A 21,399-nucleotide genomic window follows, 5' to 3' on the forward strand; every position below is an offset into this window, starting at 1 on the left:
GGCAGGCCACATGGCTCATACCTCTCTCCTCCAGCACCTTGCTGTCATGTCCCAGGATATGCTGCCTGAGGTGACTGCCTCACTCTGCCTAATGGTAGGGCCAGCCCAGCTTATTTGGCCCTCACTTGGAAAAGGGCCTCAGAAAATATCCTTAGTGTCCAGATAACTATACATAGGAGGAGGCCATATATATCATTCAAGTAACTTGGCTTCAAGCCACTTAGGAAATAATGGTCTGTTCATACAAACCATCGCCTTTGGGTTCTGATGACAAGCATCGAAGGAAATCTGGCTAGGTGATGTTGGAAGAAAGATCTTGGACAAGATGAACCTGGATCTGATCCAGGACCAGCAAAGACATTCTATACAATCTTCTTTGTGTCATGTGCAAGTGGATATCCAATTGCTAGGTAACTGTGTCATTGTATGGCCCAGTAGATGTCAGCTGAATAACACTCTTGGTCAGGACCCATCCCTGTACGATGAAAAGAATAAGAAAAGAATACAATTAATGGAACAGGAGGTTTGCGGGGATATTGCTTGTCCTGTGTTCCTCTGCCTTCCTTTCCGCTGCCAAGTCCATGCTTCGCGGATCTGATATTAATGGAAAATAGATTTCCAAACAATCAAGTCTAATGCATTTTGAATATTATTATGATTAATGCCAAAGCAGCAAAACTGATTGTGCAGCATTAGGAAGGGTGTGTGTGTGTGTGTGTGTGTGTGTTTTAAAAGGAGCCTTGTTTAATTCATGTGTAGTCAAAGTATATCTGACTGCTGCTGCTTCTACTCCTGCTGATATTGGCAGTGGCCAAACTGGGAGTAAGAAGTGGGTTGTTGAGAAAACTGGGGTATGTGGCCCGTAACAGACAAACAGATAAAGTTCTAAAGGAAGGTAAATTTTATGGAGATATGAGCAAAATGCCCGCCGAATGTTGGGATATAGAAAAGCTACTGCAATGGTTGTTGCTCCTCAATCTAGACTCACTTCAGTCATTGGTCTTTGGCGTGTGAGCCTTTTAAGCAGAGCGATTGTTGTCACCCCTCCTCAGGCCTGAGGCATGTCAATTGCTAGGCATGCAAATGGGAATGAGATATTACACCAGTACATTTCCAGCCGCACTGGCTGCCAGTCCATTTCCGGGCCCGATTCAAAGTGCTGGTGTTAACATTCAAAGCCCTTAACGGCTTGGGGCCAGGTTATCTGAAGGATCCCCTCCTCCCATATTTCCATGACTGGACCTTAAGATCATCCTCAGCGGCCCTTCTCTATGAGCCCCTGTCAAAGGAAGTGATGCGGGTGGGTGGCTACTGGGGGGGGGGCTTTTTCTGCTGTGGCACCCGGGCTGTGGAATGAGCACCCTAGGGAGGTTCGCCTGGCACCTACATTGTATTCCTTTCGGCACCAGGTGGAGACCTTTTTTTTTTATTTTCCCAGTCATTTTAGCATTTTAGCTTTCTAGACTTCTAGCTTTGCTGTTTTAAATCTGTATTTTAAATTCCTGCCCTGCTGCTATGTTTTATTGTGGTTGTATTGTTATATTGTGGTTTTAACATTCTATTTATTTATTTATATTGTTTTATTGTGTTCCATTTGGTTTTAATTTCTGTGAACTGCCCAGAAATTGGCTATTGGGCGGTATAGAAATGAAAATAAATAGATAGATAGATAGATAGATAGATAGATAGATAGATAGATAGATAGGTAGGTAGATAGATAGATAGATAGATAGATAGATAGATAGATAGATAGATAGATACATAGGACTGGGGATGGTGTAATGGCTGCTGATGTCAAAAGGCACTGGTGGCTCCTTAATGCAAAGCGAGGCAGTGTTTCAAGTGTTTGAGGGCCAAACATAGGCTATTGGAGGATAGGCAACGTGGTGCCCATGGGCCCCAATGGGACCCCAGACACCCTTACTGGCGCTTGCCAATGTGCCCTATGCCTCCCACTTTTTCAATTAACATATTTTCTTACCGACAGCTGGGATTGCTTCAAAGCAAAGTGAGGGCCTCCAGCTGCTGCCATCTTCATTTCCCATGAATGCTTCTGAACTATGAGTGAATGAAGATGAGAGAGAGCATCTATGGGTGGTGATCCATAGTGTGAAAGGAAAATACATGGGGGGGGAGTTAGCTGGCAGAAGAGGTGGGGAAAGAAAAAAATAATAATTTCCCTTCTGTGGAATAGGTTTCTTTTGGCACTGACGCTGTAGGTTTAAAAGAGTTTTTTTTAGTTTGTTGTGATTCGGACCCCACCTCTGCTTTGTACACATTCATTTGGACAGGTTACTTTTCCTTTGTGACTTGCCATGCCTCTGATGGCAGCCATTTTGTGGTGGCACCCACGACTGTTTCTTAATTTGCCAAATGTGCCCATAGGTTTGCCTGGTCTATTGCCTTTCCTCTCAGCATTCTGATAATATTTTGGCTACCTACATGGGCAAATTAGATGAGTAGAAGGCAGGCAGATAGACAGACAGACATGCATTTCAGACATTGTTACAGGAGGCTGTCAATATATAAAGAAGTGTCAAGCATCCAGTGGTATTTGGTTTGATATATTCTTGTGGGGAGGCAAACAGGCAGGGCTTGCTTAGATAGATTCAGTGGGCATGTTTGCATGGAGCCATTTTCAAGAAGTTGTCAGGCACATTGGGCTCCAACCAGGAGCATGACACGCTGTTCTCTGTTCCCCTGGTGCTGCTGGATGGAAGATGGAATTACAGGCCTTTCCATGGCATCCCACAATCATCCACGCGACCCTGAAGGGCCAATCAACAGTTATGTCCCTCACTCTGGGCATGTCCTCTTCCACCTGTAGAGGAAGTTCTGGATTTGTTTTGGATTTTGCCTCAGAGAAAATTTAGAAGGCAGGTCTATTGAACCTTGAATAGGAACATGAGAAACAAAACAGTCACTTTCTTATGTAAGTCCATAGACTGTTCAGAGTGGCCCATCTCAACAGTTAATAGACTAGACTAGACTAGACTAGACTAGACTAGACTAGAATAGAATAGAATAGAATAGTAGGGTTGGAAGGGGCCTACAAGGCCATCGATTCCAACCCCCTGCTCAGTGCAGGAATCCAAGTCAGAGCATCCCTGACAAATGGCTGTCCAGCCTCGTCTTGAAGGCCTCCAGTGTGGGAGAGCCCACCATCTCCCCAGGTAATTGGTTCCATTGTCATATTGCTCTTACAGTCAGGAAGTTTTTCCTGATGTTCAGCTGGAAATTGGCTTCCTGTAACTTGAGCCCATGATTCCGTGTCCTGCACTCTGGGATGATCAAGAAGAGATCCTGGCCTTTAAGTTATTTAAGTTGAGCTCAAAGAATTCTCAAGAAACCTTTCAAACAAGACTTGAAGTCGATCCTCCATTTCCCCCCCTTTTGCTAATAGCAGGAAACACACATAAACCACCCTCCATGCTATTGCTGGCATTTCTAAACAGCGCATGTCAGAGAGGGCCGTTGGGTGTAGGTGTCTTGCTCAGCCAAGGTGATTTATCTCAGGCTCTTTTGAGGTAACAGACTTTTACTTCTAGCAACAACCCCTGCCAGTCTGTACCTCTTCATTTGCATAGGTAATTGGCAGCTTCTTAATGGCTCATTAGGATTGCTCAAAACCCATGGGATAGAAACCAAACCTAACAGAGCAGAGACAAGGAGAGGGAAGTGGGGCTGGGGGGGAGGGCAGGCTCCCCTCTTGCAAATCAACAATTCAAGAATTACCAGTCATAAAACAAGCATATTGTTAAATGAACCATGAGGTTTCTAAAAAAAGAAAATAAAAAAGGGGGGGAAAACCTTTAAATGGGGAGGCAGTCCCTCAGCTTTAGTGTTGGAATAATTCAAAATGCATATTTCTAGAAAAGATCAATGGATTCCCTCTTGTCCCATTATGTTTTTCTTAAGCCAGGGGAAGGGAACCTCGGGGGCAGGGGGTATTCAGTAGGGATGTACGAAAGTCACTTACCTTTTAGTGAAATTGATTCGAGGTGGGGGGGGAGGCGCTCCGCCCCTCCCCCCCAAAATTCTGGCCGGCCGGCTCTGCTCCGCAGGGATTCTGTGGAGCCTCTGGCCAGCTCCGCCAGCGGCTGGACATCCGGCCGATGGCTAGCAGGGATGCAAATGGCGGCGGCCGTAGCCGCCGCCATTTGCGTCCCTGCAGTCAGCCGTGATAGGCTATGTAAATGTTTACGTAGCCTATCACGGCTGATTTAAAAGAAAAAAAAAAACGCACGTATGCAAATGGTGGTGCCCATGGGCGCCGCCATTTGCGTTCCTTGTTTTACATGTCTTAGTCTACATAAACATTTACGTAGACTAAGATGGTGAAAATAAGGGGAACACAAATAGCGTAGTCTACGTAAAAAAAAAAAGTGATAGGCTATGTAAAGATTTACGTAGCCTATCACAGCTAGATTTTTAAAAAACACCATAATAGGCTACGTAAATGTTTACATAGCCTATCATGGCTGATTTAAAGGGGAAAAAAATGCACGTACGCAAATGTGTACGTAAACATTTACGTAGACTAAGATAGCGAAAATAAGGGGAACGCAAATAGCATAGATGCTATGCTATTTATGTTCCCCTTATTTTCGCTGTAGTCTACGTAAATGTTTACGTACACTAAGACGTGTCAAAATAAGGAACGCAAATGGCGGTGCCCATGGGCACCGCCATTTGTGTATGCACGTGTTTTTTTTTTCTTTTAAATCAGCCGTGATAGGCTACGTAAACATTTACGTAGCCTATCACGGATGACTGCAGGGACGCAAATGGTGGCGGCTACGGCCGCCGCCATTTGCACACCCGGCTGGCCAGGATTCGCGGCGGAGGGACAGAGCGCCTCCCCCCTGGCCAGAATTTTGGGGGGGAGGGACGGAGCGCCTCACCCCTGCAAGAATTTCAGGGGGGAGGGATGCCTCCCCCCCACCTCGAATCAAATTTCGTTAAAGATAAGTCACTTTTGTACATCCCTATGCCTGTCTGACCTCCAGGGGCAGGGAATTCTAAAGAAAGGGGGCCACCACAGTGAAGGCTGTTCTGGTGGTCTCCAGTCAGGCCATAGTTCCATGTGGAACCACCAGGAACAAGCTCTCCGATGACCTCAGTGACTGGGCAGGTTAGTGAGGGATTTTGAATAACTTTTCACATGAAGACAAAATGCAAATTACAATTCATAGCCAAATAATAGATATAGATACAGTCGGGGGGAGGGGTGCAGTTTTGCGTGACTTCACTCTGGGAAAGACTGAAGGCAAAAGGAGAAGGGGACGACAGAGGATGAGATGGCTAGATAGCATCACCGATGCAATGAATATGAACTTGAGCACACTCCGGGAGAAAGCGCAGGACAGGAAGTCCTGGCGTGCTGTGGTCCATGGGGTCACGAAGAGTCGGACACGACTGAACGACTGAACAACAACAACAACAAATGATGGCATTAAACTTTGGAAACTAAACACCATGCCTAGGGATAGAGAGACTCACCTCTGCCCAAGGACGCCGGTCGCTCACCAAGTTGCGACCGCTTCCAGGGCCTGCTTGTTGCATTGTGTGAGCCCCTAGATGGCTTGGTGGGTGACTGGCCATTTACACTTTTAATGTTGCACAGATGACCCCTTTATGGCTGCAAGCTACACAGCATGAGGTTTCCAGAAAGACCCAAGACACCATTTTGCCTAACAATGGCGGCTTGGGGAAGGAGTGGGTGGTCAATCCCCATTTGCAGATCACACAGCACTCAGTAAATGGGTCTGGAAAGTGCTGGGTGGTCCATGAATGGGAGTCCAGGGGGCCGAGCAGTGTGTGGGAGGGAGTCCATTGGACTCCACCCCCATCTCGGGCACTCAGGACATCCCTAATTGTGCCAGAGCAGAGAACCTTTCTGAGGAAAGTATGACAAATCTCAAACATGGGGCAAGGATGGAGTGAGGGAAAACACACCTATGTTTGGGAAAAGGGGGAGAGATATGATTTAACGGTGCTCACAGAAAAATAGTCAAAGATTGTACCCAGTGGAATAACAGATATGGATACATTCTTCAATATGTCTTTTTAATATTATTGCAGGTTATGTCAAAGCCAATAATGTGAGTATGTTAGATGACTAATATGCAATTGGTTTGGTACATAACTTTGTATAGAATAATGTCAAGTTGTTAAAAGAAAACAAGGGCTAGATAACAACTATTTCTTACCACTTGCAGTGCATCTTTGAACTGGGGACTCTACTAATAAACCCCAGGTGCTGTCCTCTCTGCACCTTTGTCGTAATCTGTGAAAGGAAGGATCTGCTGTTCCACTTTCCGCTGTGGTACAGTGCCACCATGATGGGTGATATTGCATCTACCATTCCAGCAGGAAACAGGTGGCATAAGAAGGCATTATTTATTTATTTGAAATGCATCCATCCTGCCACAAGACCTTCAAGGTGGTTTACTATTCAACATTATCAAATGGAAAGATCAATAATATTTTCTTTTTAAAAAAAAACTATCTCAAAGCAGTTCATAATACAATAATACACAATGCAAGTTAAAGAAGCAAATAGATCATAATAGCACTCTGCAAAGGCTTTGGAAAACAGAACAGTTTTCACATGGCACATCAGGGATACAAATGTGGGTGCCAAGTGAGTATTTCCAGGGAGGGTAAAGAAGGTAAAGAGTATTTCCAGGGATGATAAAGTATTTCCAGTAAAGATACCACCAGAGAGAAGGTACTGTCCATGGCCACTACCTACCTAACCTCCAAAGGCAAGGGGTCCTTGGATTAGGGCCTTCAATAAGGCTGGAACAAATGGGCAGGTTTGTGCAGATATCATGGTCCCAGGCCATTTAGAGCTGTATAGGTTAAAAAATAAATTTAAAAGGTACTTTGAATTGTTCCTGGAACAGGAATGGTTTCATTCAAGGTGAAGACATTGGCCTTAATAAGCTTTTACCACTACCCGTTCTAGCTTCCGTATCCCCACCACCTTTCTGGAATTCATTTTATCTCCATGGGCTTATCAGGCACTTGTGAGTGACAGTGATGCAGCAAGGCTGCACTATGCTGTGCTTGCTTCTGCCATCATCACCTGCCCACCATAGGGCTAGTGGAACAACTTCCTCTCTCCATTACTTGCTGGTTTGGTTGGGCACACTGCTGTCACTGCCATCTTCTCCCTTCCTGAGTGGCTCTGGGCCCCACCTCTGACACATGCCTCAGGGCTGGGACCCAGATGCTTTGGAGAGAAGAAAGAGGTTGGCCTCGAAGCCAGGGTTGTTCCTGCCTCACCCAGTGCTTCTGTGCAGTGCTGGGAGATACACTGGTGGCCTGCTGGAGTACGTGATCCTGGCATTTGCCTGACCATGCCATGTGGTGGTGCCTGGCCTGGCAACAAACTGGAAGATCTTTTAATACCAGCAAAATGCATTTAGTATGTAGGGATGGCGAAGAATTCTGCCACGGATTTCAGTGAGGCCGAATGCCCTGGCATTCAGCCCCCCGAAACCCGTGGCAGAACGGCCTCCCACCCCCGCCCCCCCTGCGGAATTCCCCCCAGGACAAAGCTTACCTTACTTACGTAGCCTTACATAGCCTATCACGGCAAGCAAAAAACAACAACACCGCGTACGCAAATGGCGGCGGCTACGGCGGCTGCCATTTGCGTTCCCTTTTTTTTGCAGTTTTAGCCTATGTAAATCAGCGAAAAAAAGAGGAACGCAAATAGCATAGTGGACGCTATTTGTGTTCCCCTTTTTTTTGCCGTAATAGGTTACGTAAATATTTACATAGGCTAAAACTGCAAAAAAAAAGGGAGCGCAAATGGCGGCCGCCGTAGCTGCCACCATTTGCGTACACGTTTTTTTTTTTTTCCAGAAGGCTCAGGCTGCCCAGCGGCCGGATGTCCGGCTGTGGGTGGCCCTGGTTGGCGGCTCTGCGGAATCTCCACGGAGCGGAGCCGGCCAGATCAGGATTTCGGGGGGAGGTGCAGAGTGCCTCCCCCCTACCGCGAATCACCCCGTCGAAAAGGTAAGTAACTTTCATACATCCCTATTAGTATGGCCTGAGTCATTAAAAATGGAGATCATTTCCAAATCGCTTTGCATTCAGGTCCCTACTCCTAGCTTGCTTCCATCCTTGTCTCCTCCTAGAACCGGCAGTTCCTCGCTCTCTCAGCAAACTCCAGATTGGTTGATTGACTAGTGCAGCTTCCATGTACAGAAATACATAATGATCCTCTCCAGAGCCAAGGACGTAGAATGTAAATTGGCTCTACGAGGGGGGGGGGAAACAAAAGCTGTTTTCATATTGAGCCTTGTTTAACTCCACACCATTTTCTTCCAGCACCTTTGGCAACACACACTTTATCTGGGTGACTCTTGCCTCGTGCAGGCGAGGAAATTTGTGCTCATCAGATTATATTTTTGAAAGCATCCTCCAGTGCACCAAATGTATTGCAGTCAGGAAAAGAGGATTTATCTTTCTCCTTCAGAGCTATACCACAATTCACCTAACATTCACCTCACATGGACTGCCAACAGTCTACCTTAGGCATGCATAGACCCTCACACACACACATACACACACACACACACACACACACATATAGTACTGTGCCAAAAATTTCTCCCACATTTTTTCAACCATTCTCAGTCAATTGGATAGAGTAGACATTGCCACTGCCTCCCTGCACATTGGCATGATCAAAACATGACCATTCCCACTCTCTATGAGGGCAGAGCTATGACCTCATTGAGGGAACCACTGTGGAAACCTCTGCAGTGGCTGGGTGGACCCAGGAAGAGGGCTCCAAGGTCAAGAAAATCCCTCTAAGTTCTGATCTCTGACTAAGGCCTTGGAGGGGTTATCCTGCACTGGGACACTGTCTAGGGACTGTAGGATTGTTCTCTTAACTGGCTTGATTGTACCATTTCTTTTAGTGCAATGGCCAAATCCTTAAGTTCTGCATTTTACTGATGCTTTAAAACTCTGGCTCTGGAAATAGTTTTTTATTGGTCCAGAAAGGCTGGTTATAAATATTTAACTTCATAAAATAAAATCAATAAATATCTTCTGCACTTAATTGCCCAATACTTAATTCATCAAGAAAGCTATTAATGTGGCAGCTCTCTGGTTCTGTGAAGAATATTGTGCAGAATCTGAAACACCATGCAAGTCTTCCATTCATGTCTGGGGTGGGCTTTTAGTGCCCCATACCTCATTTTGTTAATTGCCATTAGTTTCTTTCTTTCTTTCTTTCTTTCTTTCTTTCTTTCTTTCTTTCTTTCTTTTCCTTCCTTCCTTCCTTCCTTCCTTCCTTCCTTCCTTCCTTCCTTCCTTCCTTCCTTCCTTTCTGTCTCTGACTTTCTCAGTTAAGCTTATAACTGAATATAATATCCTAAATTCTTGTAAGTGCCTGTAATACTTTTACAGAGCTGGTTATGTCTGCCAGATATATAAGAAAACAATATCATCAAGATAGAAAGACTTTATATTGATGGCCCTTAATAGATTTTCATTGTATTGTTTTACATTGATGGGTGCATATTGTGAAAGATTTATCAAAGCAACGCATAGACAAGAACACAAGGGATTGCAACTGGAAGAAAATGTCAATTTCCTTCCATGAATGGCCACACATGCTTCTTGCTTGTTCATAGGGGTGGACGAAAGTCACTTACCTGTCCTCGAAGATTTCCCGCGGTGGGGGGGAGGTGCTTCGTTGCTCCCCCCGCGAAGTTCAGGCCAGGGGGGGGAGGCTTCCCGCCTCACCCGGCCGAAATTCAGGCTGGGGGGGAGGCTTCCCACCTCGCCCAGCCGAAATTCAGGCCGGGGAGGAGGTGCCTCGCCTCGCCCGGCCGCGAACTAAACAGTTAAAAAAAAAATGCCCCCATGATAGGCTACGTGACGATTAACGTAGCCTATCACGGCTAGATCTGCAAAGTCAGCCGTGATAGGCTACGTCAATTGCCACGTAGCCTATCACGGGTGACTTAAAAAAAAAAAAAGCGCGTACGCAAATGGCGGCCCCCATAGGGAGCCACCATTCGCATTCCTTATTTGGTCACTGCAGTCTACGTAAATGTTTACGTAGACTACGGCGAAAATAAGGGCAACGCAAATAGCGTTGCCCTTATTTTCGCCGTAGTCTACGTAAACATTGACGTAGACTACAGCCACCAAATAAGGAACAGGAATGGCGGCTCCTTATGGGGGCCACCATTATCCGTACGCGCTTCTTCTTTTTTTTAAGTCACCCGTGATAGGCTAAGTGACGATTTACGTAGCCTATCACGGCTGACTTTGCAAATCTAGCCGTGATAGGCTACGTTAATCGTCACGTAGCCTATCACGGGGGCATTTTTTTTTCTTTTATTGCAATGGCGGCGGCGGCAGCCGGTCGAAAGATCGGCTGCTGCCCCTGCCCCTGACGAAGACCCGACGAACCGCCGGCCGGACCCGCCGCTGGGAGGGACATTCGGCAAAGGTAAGTCCCGTCCCGGGGGGGGGGTGCGGAGAATTTCTCCCCAAAACTTGTTCGGGGGGCCGAACGCGTTGGCGCTTGGCCCCCCGAAGTTTCGGGGAGAAATTCTCCGCCATCCCTACTTGTTCATGGAAAGGGTTGGATCTTCCTCATAGTATTTTATATACAGATATATAAGAAATTTGTGTCAGTTCATGTTTTTGTCTGAATCTACCAAGTTTGCACCTCCTAAAACCAAGCTGAGACATTAATGTAATCTTTGGTAAATGGCTACTAGTCCTGGTGTCTCTATTCTACCTCAAGTATCAGAGGCAGTAAGCCTAGGTACAGCAGTTGCTGGGAAACATGGGTAGGATGGTGCTTTTGCACTAATGTCCTGCCTGCATCCCTAGTTTGGCCACTGTATGAACAGAAGGCTGAACTAGATGGTTCCTTGATCTGATCCAGCACAGCTCTTACACTCTTATGTTTTGGTCGAAGTCCATACATTTTTTCTCAATCAGGAAAAAAATGTGCATTTTTAAAAGTGCACATCCAAAACATGCACTTTTCCCCATTCAGCAAAGCATGGAAAATATGCCTTTGCTGAATGGATTCACAAGTTCAGAAATATGCAAACTTTTTTTCTGAAAATGTTTTCGGGGTTGCCAACAGGTCTTGTTCGTGTGATTTGTGAGTGAAAACTCTCAAACATCCCTGTAAATGTGTACATTTGGGGGGGGGGGACATGTATGACAAAATGCATACTTCTTTTTTTTAAGCACAAAAATATACCTTAATCAAAGGGAGAAAAATGTGTACATTTAAAAAATGCACGCAATTGATGCATACGTTCAGGAAAATCTGCACGAAAATCTGCATATATGTTTATGAAGCGGGGGGGAAAGGCTCACAATATGATATGGACATGAGTTTGAATGATCATCAAATGGAATTTGGGAAACCTCAATGAACTGGTTATCACATTCCTAATTTATGTTATCTTATCTTACAAGTTTATGCATGGCTTCTTTGTTATTAGCTGTTGTTATATCAGCTTTTCTAACTGACAGAGTTAAGTCTTTCCTGTGCCCCTTTGCCACTTGATACGGTGCTGCCTGTTGCCTGCCTCAAAATATTTTTGCTTCTAGTATATCATATTGCTATATACTTCATAAGGGTCTAGGTTATCCAATTTCTTTTCTATTAGATTTAGTATTTGTAGCATTGTTCCAAAGCAACTTGCTTTATGCTATTTTTCAAATATGTTCTCTTCATAACCTTCCTGGTTCAGATATGCTGCTGAATACCTGAATAACCTCTGGAATACACTTTACTCATTACCCATTTTGTTAACTTTCTGGCATTGTATTAATATCATAAAAGGATTACATTCATGTTTTATCTGTCAGAGTCATTCTTTTTCTTTAATAATACAATATCTAATTTAAATGTCTGCCATGTGAATGTTTTCCAACTGGATAGCTGTAAATCTATGTAAATTGGATTGAACTCTGAGTAACGCAAAACTGTGTGTGAAGCTGCAATCCTATAACCACTTGCCTGGGAATAAACCCCATTGAATGCTATGGGACTTACATTTGAGTGGACATGTATAGGATTGTGTTGTAAACCTTATTACCTAAAATTGCAACATTTTTGCTTAGAGTATGTGATATTTCTATAGGCTCTATAAGGGTCTATATTATCTAATTTCTTAAAAAAAGAAAAGTGACACAATTTAGGCTGCACTCCTATTAGGGATGCCAGAGAAATCCGTAACAGAATCAAATGAGTTAGGATTTCTTTGATTTCACCCTGTAGATTCCACAGTAGACCACCTTTACCCAAGCCACATGGATTCCACAGATTTGAGGACTCTTTCTTTCTTTCTTTCTTTCTTCTTTCTTCTTTCTTCTTTCTTAACTTTCTGGAATTGTATACAAATTTAGTCATAGAAAGATACGCAGAATAGTAATTAAAAAAAAACAAACACTGGCTGACAATGCACATTTCCTCCATAGGCTAAAGCATGAAAATGTACATTTTGCAGGGATTTGCATATCCGGGGGCGGGGAAGGGGATTTGTGCAATGTCTCAAGTGTGGTTTTGTGGAAAAGCAAATTTGAGCAAATGTGAATTTTCCCAAATTCGGGAAATTGAGTGGACAGCAGAATGAAAGGCAACTGACAATCCATGAAACGTAGGCAAAACCGATTTTACAAAATCCCTACATTCCTATCTCCTGTACAAACGTACATGGAATTAACCCCATCTTAAATCAGTGGAGCTTATGTTTCAATAGACATGTACAAGATTGCATTGTCAAATTGTTTAAGTATCACTCCAGAATGCTTGTCTTATGCTGCTTTTGAAGTATCTCTAGAATAAGTGTTCCTTGCATTGAAGGATAATCATGTATAGTCACCCCACCCCCTTCTAAATGCTGGCATCTCCATTTGTATAGACATTGAGAATATCGTATTCCTTTCGTAAATAACATGGTGAGATATTTTTGGTCATTTTCTGTTCCTTCCAGCTCAATCTAACATATTGTCTATGACCACATTCACATCACCTTCTAAAATAATTACCCCAGATGCCAGATCTATTAGAATATATTCAAGGCTCTAAAAATATAATAATCTTCCATGCTGTATTGAGTGTGTGTGTGTGTGTGTGTGTGTGAATCTTATTCTCAATTTCTTCTTTGAAGTTTTTCCTTTTATAAAACTATTGATCTGCTTTATTCAAACACATAATTAACCTCTAAACTGAGATTCTTTAAATAAATAGCCACTCCTTTTCTCTTTCTTCGTATTACCAGAAGCAGCACAGAATTCTCTCCAATCTGCAACTTCCCAATATGTGTATTGGATATGATTTTCCTGAAATAATACAATAATCAGTTTTCTCCTGGTATACTTGGATAAGTATTTCACTGTATATAAAAATATAATTCAACCGATTTGCATTGATCGATTAACTCATGTGATTATTGGTGGCATTCCAACCCAGTTGTATAACACTGAAATAAAAAGAGAATGATTAAAAGAAGGGGAAATTAGTTTTCTAATTTTACTCATTAAAAGAAGCATGCTAAACCCTAGAGAGGTGGGGTAGACAAGACTCTCTGCTGCTGCTGAAAAGCTCCATCAGTGGTTGGGGGCATCCTCTCCAGTTGGTCCTGCTACACCCACGGAAAACTCCATGGACATAGATCCAAAGCTGGTGGTGTTTTGCTCTGGTGGCAGTCCCTGAAGCAAGGTGTTCTGGAGGTGGGGTGGAGACAGGCAGGACGTAGCCTTTATTCCCCTGGAAGGTCCCAGGATTGGGCCTCTCACGTATCCTAGCCTGAATGTGATGTAGATATTCTCCCACCTAATGAAACCAACAGGAGGGATATTTTTAAAATAAAGAACTACAGAAAAAGAAGAAGAAGAAGAAGAAGAAGAAGAAGAAGAAGAAGAAGAAGAAGAAGAAGAAGAACATGATGAAGTAGTGGTGAAGCCCCCCACCCCCCGACTACCCTGCCTGGTGCAAGCTAGCAGGGATTGAAAGCGGCAGATGATCCACCATTTCACTCCCTTCCATAATTTAAGATTGTTCTGTAATCCATCGAGCCGATATACTGCCATCTCTTTTTTTTCTTTTCTTTTTTCAGCACTGAATGTCTTCTCTGTAATTCAGGTGCAATGGCACTCATGCAATTAGTCTTTTCTGGTACATCAGAGTCCTCTGTTTGTCACTAATCCATTAATGTAATGAATTCTTTCTCATGATCCACAGTTCCAATAGTGAAGATGTTTTCCCACCGCTTTTCTGACAATTAGTTGCAATGGAAATCACCATTGCTAATGTGCATTTTTGTACCTTAATGTTTCTGTTAAAAATGTAAAATACATCTTTCTTCTATTTTTTTTTCTTTTCTGCATTTTTTTTTGTGGGGGGAAGTATTAAAGAAAGGACAGATAAAAAGTGTAATACTGAAATTCTGCATTGTCCACTTTGATTCCAAGTTTTCCACAGATGGCATTCATTCCTAGCTCTCTAGGCCATGAATTCCATCATAATATCTCTTGCTAGTTTCATATTGGTGGATGTATCTGACTTAATTCTGTATTGGCTAAAATTGCTTTGTTAAGATCTGACCCACAGAACCGATGGGGAATTGCTTTCCATCCTTACTTGCTGTTGTCCTTCCCCATTTCTAGGTTTGTTTGTTTTTAATGCTATTTCAAATACCTTCCAGGAGATATCACACAATCTTGATTAATTAGTTGCACATAATGAATTGAACCTTGATTAATAGCATGCATTCTAATGCATTACTTCTAACTACCTTGAAACTATTTTTAATTTACCAACCAGAAAAGACAATGTATTCCCTAAATGTCTAAAGCTCTGTGAATGGGATACCACCCCACCTGGAAAGGACTGGGCTGGAATCCCACCTCACCTGTCCATCCCCACCTCTAGCACTTGGGTCTCCTGAATGACGTCTGCACATGTACAAATGACACACATGTTTTGTTCCTTTTGTTCAAACTGTGCAGATGACCAGATCAACGAAGCATGAAGATGGGGCACAATTCTGCCAGCAGGCACAATTCTGCTTCCCTCTTCATGTGTTGATTCTCCCCAAAATTAAGCTTATTTTCATACTGCTTATATTAATGAGACATTGAAGGTACGATTCCATTTCAAATGATTTTGATGTCCTTATGATTTGTTCTATATATATAAAAAAAGAATCTGGAACATTAACAGTTACCCAAGGCTATACAGAAAAGTAATGCACGATGACTAAAGAATTGCACACTGCACATGTTGATTACATAATATTACTCCAGTTCTCTTATGAAATTAATCAGCCAGAGTACTAAAATCATCCAATATTCAGTGCTTAGTTATTTCCCTTTTTGTTTTTTAAAGGCACATTATATAAATCACTTTCTAACTCCTATGAATTGTATAGCTTAGTAGCACAGCTCAGAGTCTGCAGCTCAATGTGACAGTTGGTATTGCGCAGCTGTTGATGTTTCAGTTTCTTTCTGTTTACTCAGGCATTTCCTTTCTTAGTTGTCACTTAATCTATAGCAATTGATAGGCCAGTGATCTTAAGTAGTTTATATATCAATTCACTGTAAAGCTCTGTTTAATACTCAGAACTTCACCAGTACTGTTCTACAACCGCAACTTAACCTTGACAAAGGAATGCCAAGCTGATTCTCTTTCTCTTGGCCAGGAAACAAAGTTTGCTCCCAAATAAGGAAGTCATGATATGACCCTCCTTTGGTCAGCCCATGCTACCTTAGATGCTTTCCCATGATCCCATGACAGTTACTCAGTCTCCTTCCTAGACTTTTCTCATTTAGTGCACATGAACTGAGTCTGTTTTCCTTTGCTTTTATGCATCCACCTGCCACACAGAAATAACCTAAAGGAAAGGAGGAAACTGGTCCCAAAAATGTTCTCCCTCTCCTGCATTCCCCTGGAGTCATGGAACCTTGATGCAGATGATTTCAGAGCTGTGCAAGCATCAGTGCTTCAGAAGCACAACAAGCCTTTAATCTTGCTTGTCACACTCTCATCAACATAGTGTACATAAGGGCCAACTCATCTTCAAAAGTCTGCAGCTGCAAGTCGCTCATGTGCGTGCCCCTGGCTTCAAGTGGATTGATGCCATTTTGTAGATTTTCTAAGACAGCAAGCCAGAACAAAGCAAAGCAAAGAAGAACAACCCATCCTTAGCACAAAAATAGCCATGATAGGAAAAGTGGCTTGTGCTCAAAAATATATAATTTAAAACAGGAAATCCAAATGTATTTCAGATATTTTCATTCTTTGTCAGGCAGTATGCATGCCAAGGTCTTGTGGAAATGTAAAAGAAAGAGCCCAAAATATGATATTAAGGTTTCTGAGAATCAGAGCTTCTATATTAAAAGGATGCACAGGTTTCTAGACCTTGTGGCTGTGGGAAAAAAAAATTGTATACAAATGAGTGAGCTTTCCTAAAGTTGCCTTTGATTAACTTGGGATTTGATTTGAAATCTCCCTCTATTCAATGCCATGGAGCATAACTGCTCCTCCATTATATTAAATCGGGAGGGAACGAAAAGGCTGTGGTGGCCAGAACTGAGGAGGAGAGCTTCAGTTTTTGCACCCCAATTGTTGCCCTTGAAGCTTCAATGTGCTAAGCACTAAAAGTACGGGCAAATAAAAACCTTAGCTGGGTCACTGGCCGTTTTGTGTGGGTGGTCCTAAAGAGACAATTCCAACCTCATGGAGCCCTCACAGATAAGGTTCTTTTCCCATTTGCCATCCACCTAACCTATGATGGTGGTGTGGCATCCAGGGAAGGGCTTGGAATTAGGGATGGGTGGGTCCATCAAGTCCAGTTCCATGGGATTTCTTCTTTTCCCACTGCTCTGTGCTGATGTTTTTCTTTCTTTCTTTCTTTCTTTCTTTCTTTCTTTCTTTCTTTCTATGTTTTGTTTTGTATGGGAAAAATCGGTATGGAATTTTATTTTAATTTTTGCTTTTTTAATGTGTGCATTTGTGTGTGCATTTTTCAACTTGTGTGCATTTTTTTGTAATAAAGCACCCATTGACTACAACACTTTTTTTTACGTATTTTTAAGCATACACAATTTTCTTTGCACATTTTTCAAATGTGCTTTCTTTTCTTTCCTTTTTCCGAATGTGTTTTTCTTGGTCCTTGGAATGCATTGCAGGTCTGGAAATGCACAGATTTCCAGATACAAGTTGCATCTGATCCATGCCCATTTCTGGGAGGTGCAGATTGGAGGAATCCCTTACCTGCTGCCCCATATGGGGTGGATTCCTCACATATCCCTACTTCTGATTATGATCTACTGGGCAGATTCATGTGGAAACAGCCAATCTTTTAGATAAGAGGTTTTAAGCTCCTTAGATTGGGACCCACTTTTTTGCCTATGAATCAGTGTACATTTATGGCATTGTGTGAAGGGCACATGAAAACTTTAAACATGTTGTAGTGTGCTTGTAGTGTTCCATTTCAGAGTGTCAGCCAGCCAGCCATGCCCTCTTCCAGGAGTCTCCATTACATTTCCCTCACCCCATCTTCCTCCCCTCCCATCCCCACAACAGTCAGTCAGCATCCATATCCATAGACCATGTCTAGTCCTCATTGAGCTGTTTTGGTCCCTCACCTTGACAGTCTCCCCCTAATGTTATTTTTTTTTTTTTGAGGGGGTAGTTCTGCAAACCTTGGGGTTTCCATAAGTCTGCTGATGCCTCTGTCCTGTACATTTTGGTTACCTAAGGACAGGTTCTTGAAGAATGACTTTGCTATTAGTATATAAGGTAGATAATGTCACTGTATGAAACAAGCTCCTCCAACCTGCCTCAAACATGTTAAAGTGTCTACCCTGGAAACAGTTCTGTGTAGAAAATAGGGTACAACCTGCATTTACATTCTCACATATTCAACTAAAATCATGTTCTCATCTGATCCCTATATCTGGAAAGCTGTGTGTGGGGGGGTGTGAGTGTGTGGGGGCATTCAATCATGTGGCATCTTACTGGTCCAATTTAGAGTTAGCAGAGGTATAATCCAGGAACGTTTTCAATGCATGATCTGCTGTATGTGCAGACTGAAAAACCACCCAATGAGCTTTGTGGATAAAGTGAGACTTGAACTCCAGTGTCCTGTGCCACTTGACCATGGCAGATCCTCGTACACATCTGCTAACCACAGTTGTGTTGTGCTTCCTTTCCTTTATGCAGGTGGGAGGACATACCATGCTACCCATCCGTTGGATGCCTCCTGAGAGCATCATGTACCGGAAATTCACAACAGAGAGTGATGTCTGGAGTTTCGGAGTGATCCTCTGGGAGATCTTCACGTACGGGAAGCAGCCGTGGTTCCAGCTATCAAACACAGAGGTACTAACCAAACTGGGATGAGCAGAATCAGCAGTCCGCCATGCAGGGATGGCAGAGAATTCCGCCACGGATCTCGGTGGGGCTGAATGCCAGTGCATTCGGCCCCCTGAACTCCGTGGCAGAATGGCCTGCCACCCCTCCTGCCCCCCTGCGGATCCCCCCCAAGATGAGACTTACCTGGGGCGGATCTTCTGGGAGGTGGCGGCTCCGGCAGCAGCTGCGGCGGCAGCGGCTGCGGTGGCCGGCCTTCGAACCGGCTGCCGCCGCCACCATTTCCAGTGTTAAAAAAAAAACAAACGACGTGATAGGCTACATAAAGATTTACGTATCCTATCACGTCTGACTTAAAAAAACAACAATGCGCATACGCAAATGGCGGTGGCTATGGCCACCACCATTTGCGTTCCTTATTTTGGCCCGTCTTAGTCTACGTAAATATTTACGTAGACTAAGATGGTGAAAATAAGGGGGAACGCAAATAGCGTCCACTACGCTATTTGCGTTCCCCTTATTTTCGCCGTCTTAGTCTATGTAAATATTTACCTAGACTAAGATGGGGCAAAATAAGGAACGCAAATGGCGGCGGCCGTAGCCGCCGCCATTTGTGTACGCGTGTTGTTGTGTTTTTTTTTCAAGTCAGACATGGTAGGTTATGTAAAGATTTACGTAGCCTATCACGGCTGACTACAGGGACGCAAACGGCGGCAGCTATGGCCACTGCCATTTGCGTCCCTGCTAGCCAGCAGCCGGATGTCCAGCTGCTGGGGGAGCCGGCTGGCGGCTCTGCGGAATCCCCGCGGAGCGGAGCTGGCCAGCCAGGAACCCGGCGGAGCCGGGTAAGGCCAATTTTGTACATCCCTACCGCCATGGCAAAGGAAGGCAGTATGAACCCCATACATTGGGGAATTGAAGAAGCAAAGGGAGGAAGAGACACATCCTGCCAGCCAAAAAATGTGAAAGGCAAAAAAAATGTGAAAGGCGAAAAAATGTGAAAGGCAAAAAATGTGAAAAGCAGAGATCAAAAGGTGCCAGACATATATATGGAGAAGTTGAGCTGGTAGCAAGTATTCAGGCACAGAATGACAGTCATATTGCCAATGGAACATGAGCTCCTAAGCAGCAACTGTAGCCTTGGAAGCCCCAGAAATACTTCCAGCTAGCACCAAAATCTTTAATAGGGTGTTTTCTTTTCATGGCTAAATTAAGTGCTAAGGTCTGGTTCATACAATAAAAGTACACATGATTCCTGTACACTTTTCAGAGGTTCAAAGTGGGAAGTGTTTGGGTGGGCAGCGTAATGGAAACAAATTCTGCTCACAACATACAGGTATTTCATCAGAATGTTTGTGCAAGGTCTCTATGGACATTCTCATGAACCTGTGTGGATGTCATGGACCACCAATGCCCTGATTTGCGAGGGGAAGGAAAAAGAGGCACAATAGTGTGCCCACATCCTTTTCTGATCTTCCCTTTCTGTGGCTTTTTTCTGATGCCACCAGATCTATTTTATTATTTCTCTGGCTGCCTCCACCAAACCAGCCTTAAAGCTCTCTGGGTCTCATGTGTCTTCTTTAGGTAGTGTGTGTGTGTGTGTGTGTGTGTGTTAGACATGGGCTGGAGTGCGCATCCCAAAAAAGAGACCATAACATTTCAAATAACATGGTTTAGATTTTACTGAAGAAAATGTCAGAAGGAAAACATTTAAAATTTAAATCTCACACACACACACACACACACAGAGAGAGAGAGAGAGAGAGAGAGAGAGAGAGAGACGAGCAACAGGATAATAAAATATCCTGGGAAAAACACAGCCCACTAACCTAACTAGAATATCTCCCTATTTTATCCAGCTCCTTTATCCAAGCAATATCTTCCTGTCATAAGTTCCAACCAGAAACTGTTTGTGGAAGGAGAGAACTGAAGCTCCTCCAATTCCACCCATGACAAATGCCCTACGTCTCAGCATTAAGAACATATTGCCAGTTGGGGATGGGGGAGCGGAGGTAGCCACTTTAAGAAATAATCTAAACCTACAAAGAGAAAAATACTTGGCTATATCCAAGTGCCTCAGCAGAAACATCTTCCAAGGTTTATAATACAGCTTAGCAGGGGGTGCAATGGATGAGAATGAGATGCAAAATTGACCAAGCTGTGTGTGGGGAAATTTGTTCATATTTATCATCCTGTGTGACTAATGGATATCGAGAAACTTCGCTTTTTTCCCCTTTCTTTTTAATGAGAAATGTGCATTTTCAGCTTTCTGGACATAGATCCCTCGATGAAGTGTGCTGTAAACAGAGACAAATTAATGGGGTTTCCATACCTAATGCATGCCCAGCTATACACTCAATGAGGCTTGGTGACACTGTTTAAAATGTCATGTGCACACACACACACACACGCCCATTAGGAAACTCATTGCATAGCTTTGTGCGAGTTCAGCAGGAAGACAATATATCTGGGTGCAGTTGAGGGGGAAAGATATATGGAAGTGTGTCATTTGACAACATTTCAGAATTCAGAAATATTAGTTAAAGCCAATTTTCAATGTCTGCTTTGGATGTTTGACTTTGAGGGTTAATCTTGAAAGGCTTACTGATCCTACATTTTTACTGAATTTCAAGGCAATGAGTATTAGCCTCCAAATTTCATTGCAATGTATCTCTTTCTGGCTTCCTCCAAGTTTCCTAAATGGAGAAGTTTAAATCATCATCATCATCAGGGAAATGCTGATATTCTTATGGACACTTTTGTTGTTTCACATTCATTTGAAATGAGTGGAGGGCTTGTAGCTCAATGTAGGGATGGATGGACTTACATTTGTCCATCCTCACTGGGTGCTCGCTGAACTGCCGCTGCCACCTGCTTACCACATGATCCACTGGACCACCCAGCGAGCATGTGGTGAGTGTTCAGCAGCCAGCCGGCCCTTTAGCGAGCCACCATTTTGTGTAAAAATGGCAGCTCGGGGTTTTCCAGAAATGTAATGTTGCATAAATGGT

General features: G+C 43.5%; 1 protein-coding gene across 2 annotated transcripts in view; it reads left to right on the top strand.

The window, feature by feature from the left end:
- Nucleotides 1–21,399, top strand: part of NTRK3 (neurotrophic receptor tyrosine kinase 3) — a 749,187-nt gene that overhangs the window by 722,700 nt on the left and 5,088 nt on the right. For both annotated transcript variants that reach the window (XM_084817344.1, XM_084817345.1), the window contains one exon: nt 18,239–18,397. In XM_084817344.1, coding sequence (XP_084673470.1) covers nt 18,239–18,397 — 159 coding nt within the window. The remainder of the gene's footprint in view (nt 1–18,238; nt 18,398–21,399) is intronic.

Source organism: Heloderma suspectum, chromosome 11, assembly GCF_057233095.1.
Source record: "Heloderma suspectum isolate Gila_16-S chromosome 11, 16-S_ref, whole genome shotgun sequence".
NCBI lineage: Eukaryota > Metazoa > Chordata > Lepidosauria > Squamata > Helodermatidae > Heloderma > Heloderma suspectum.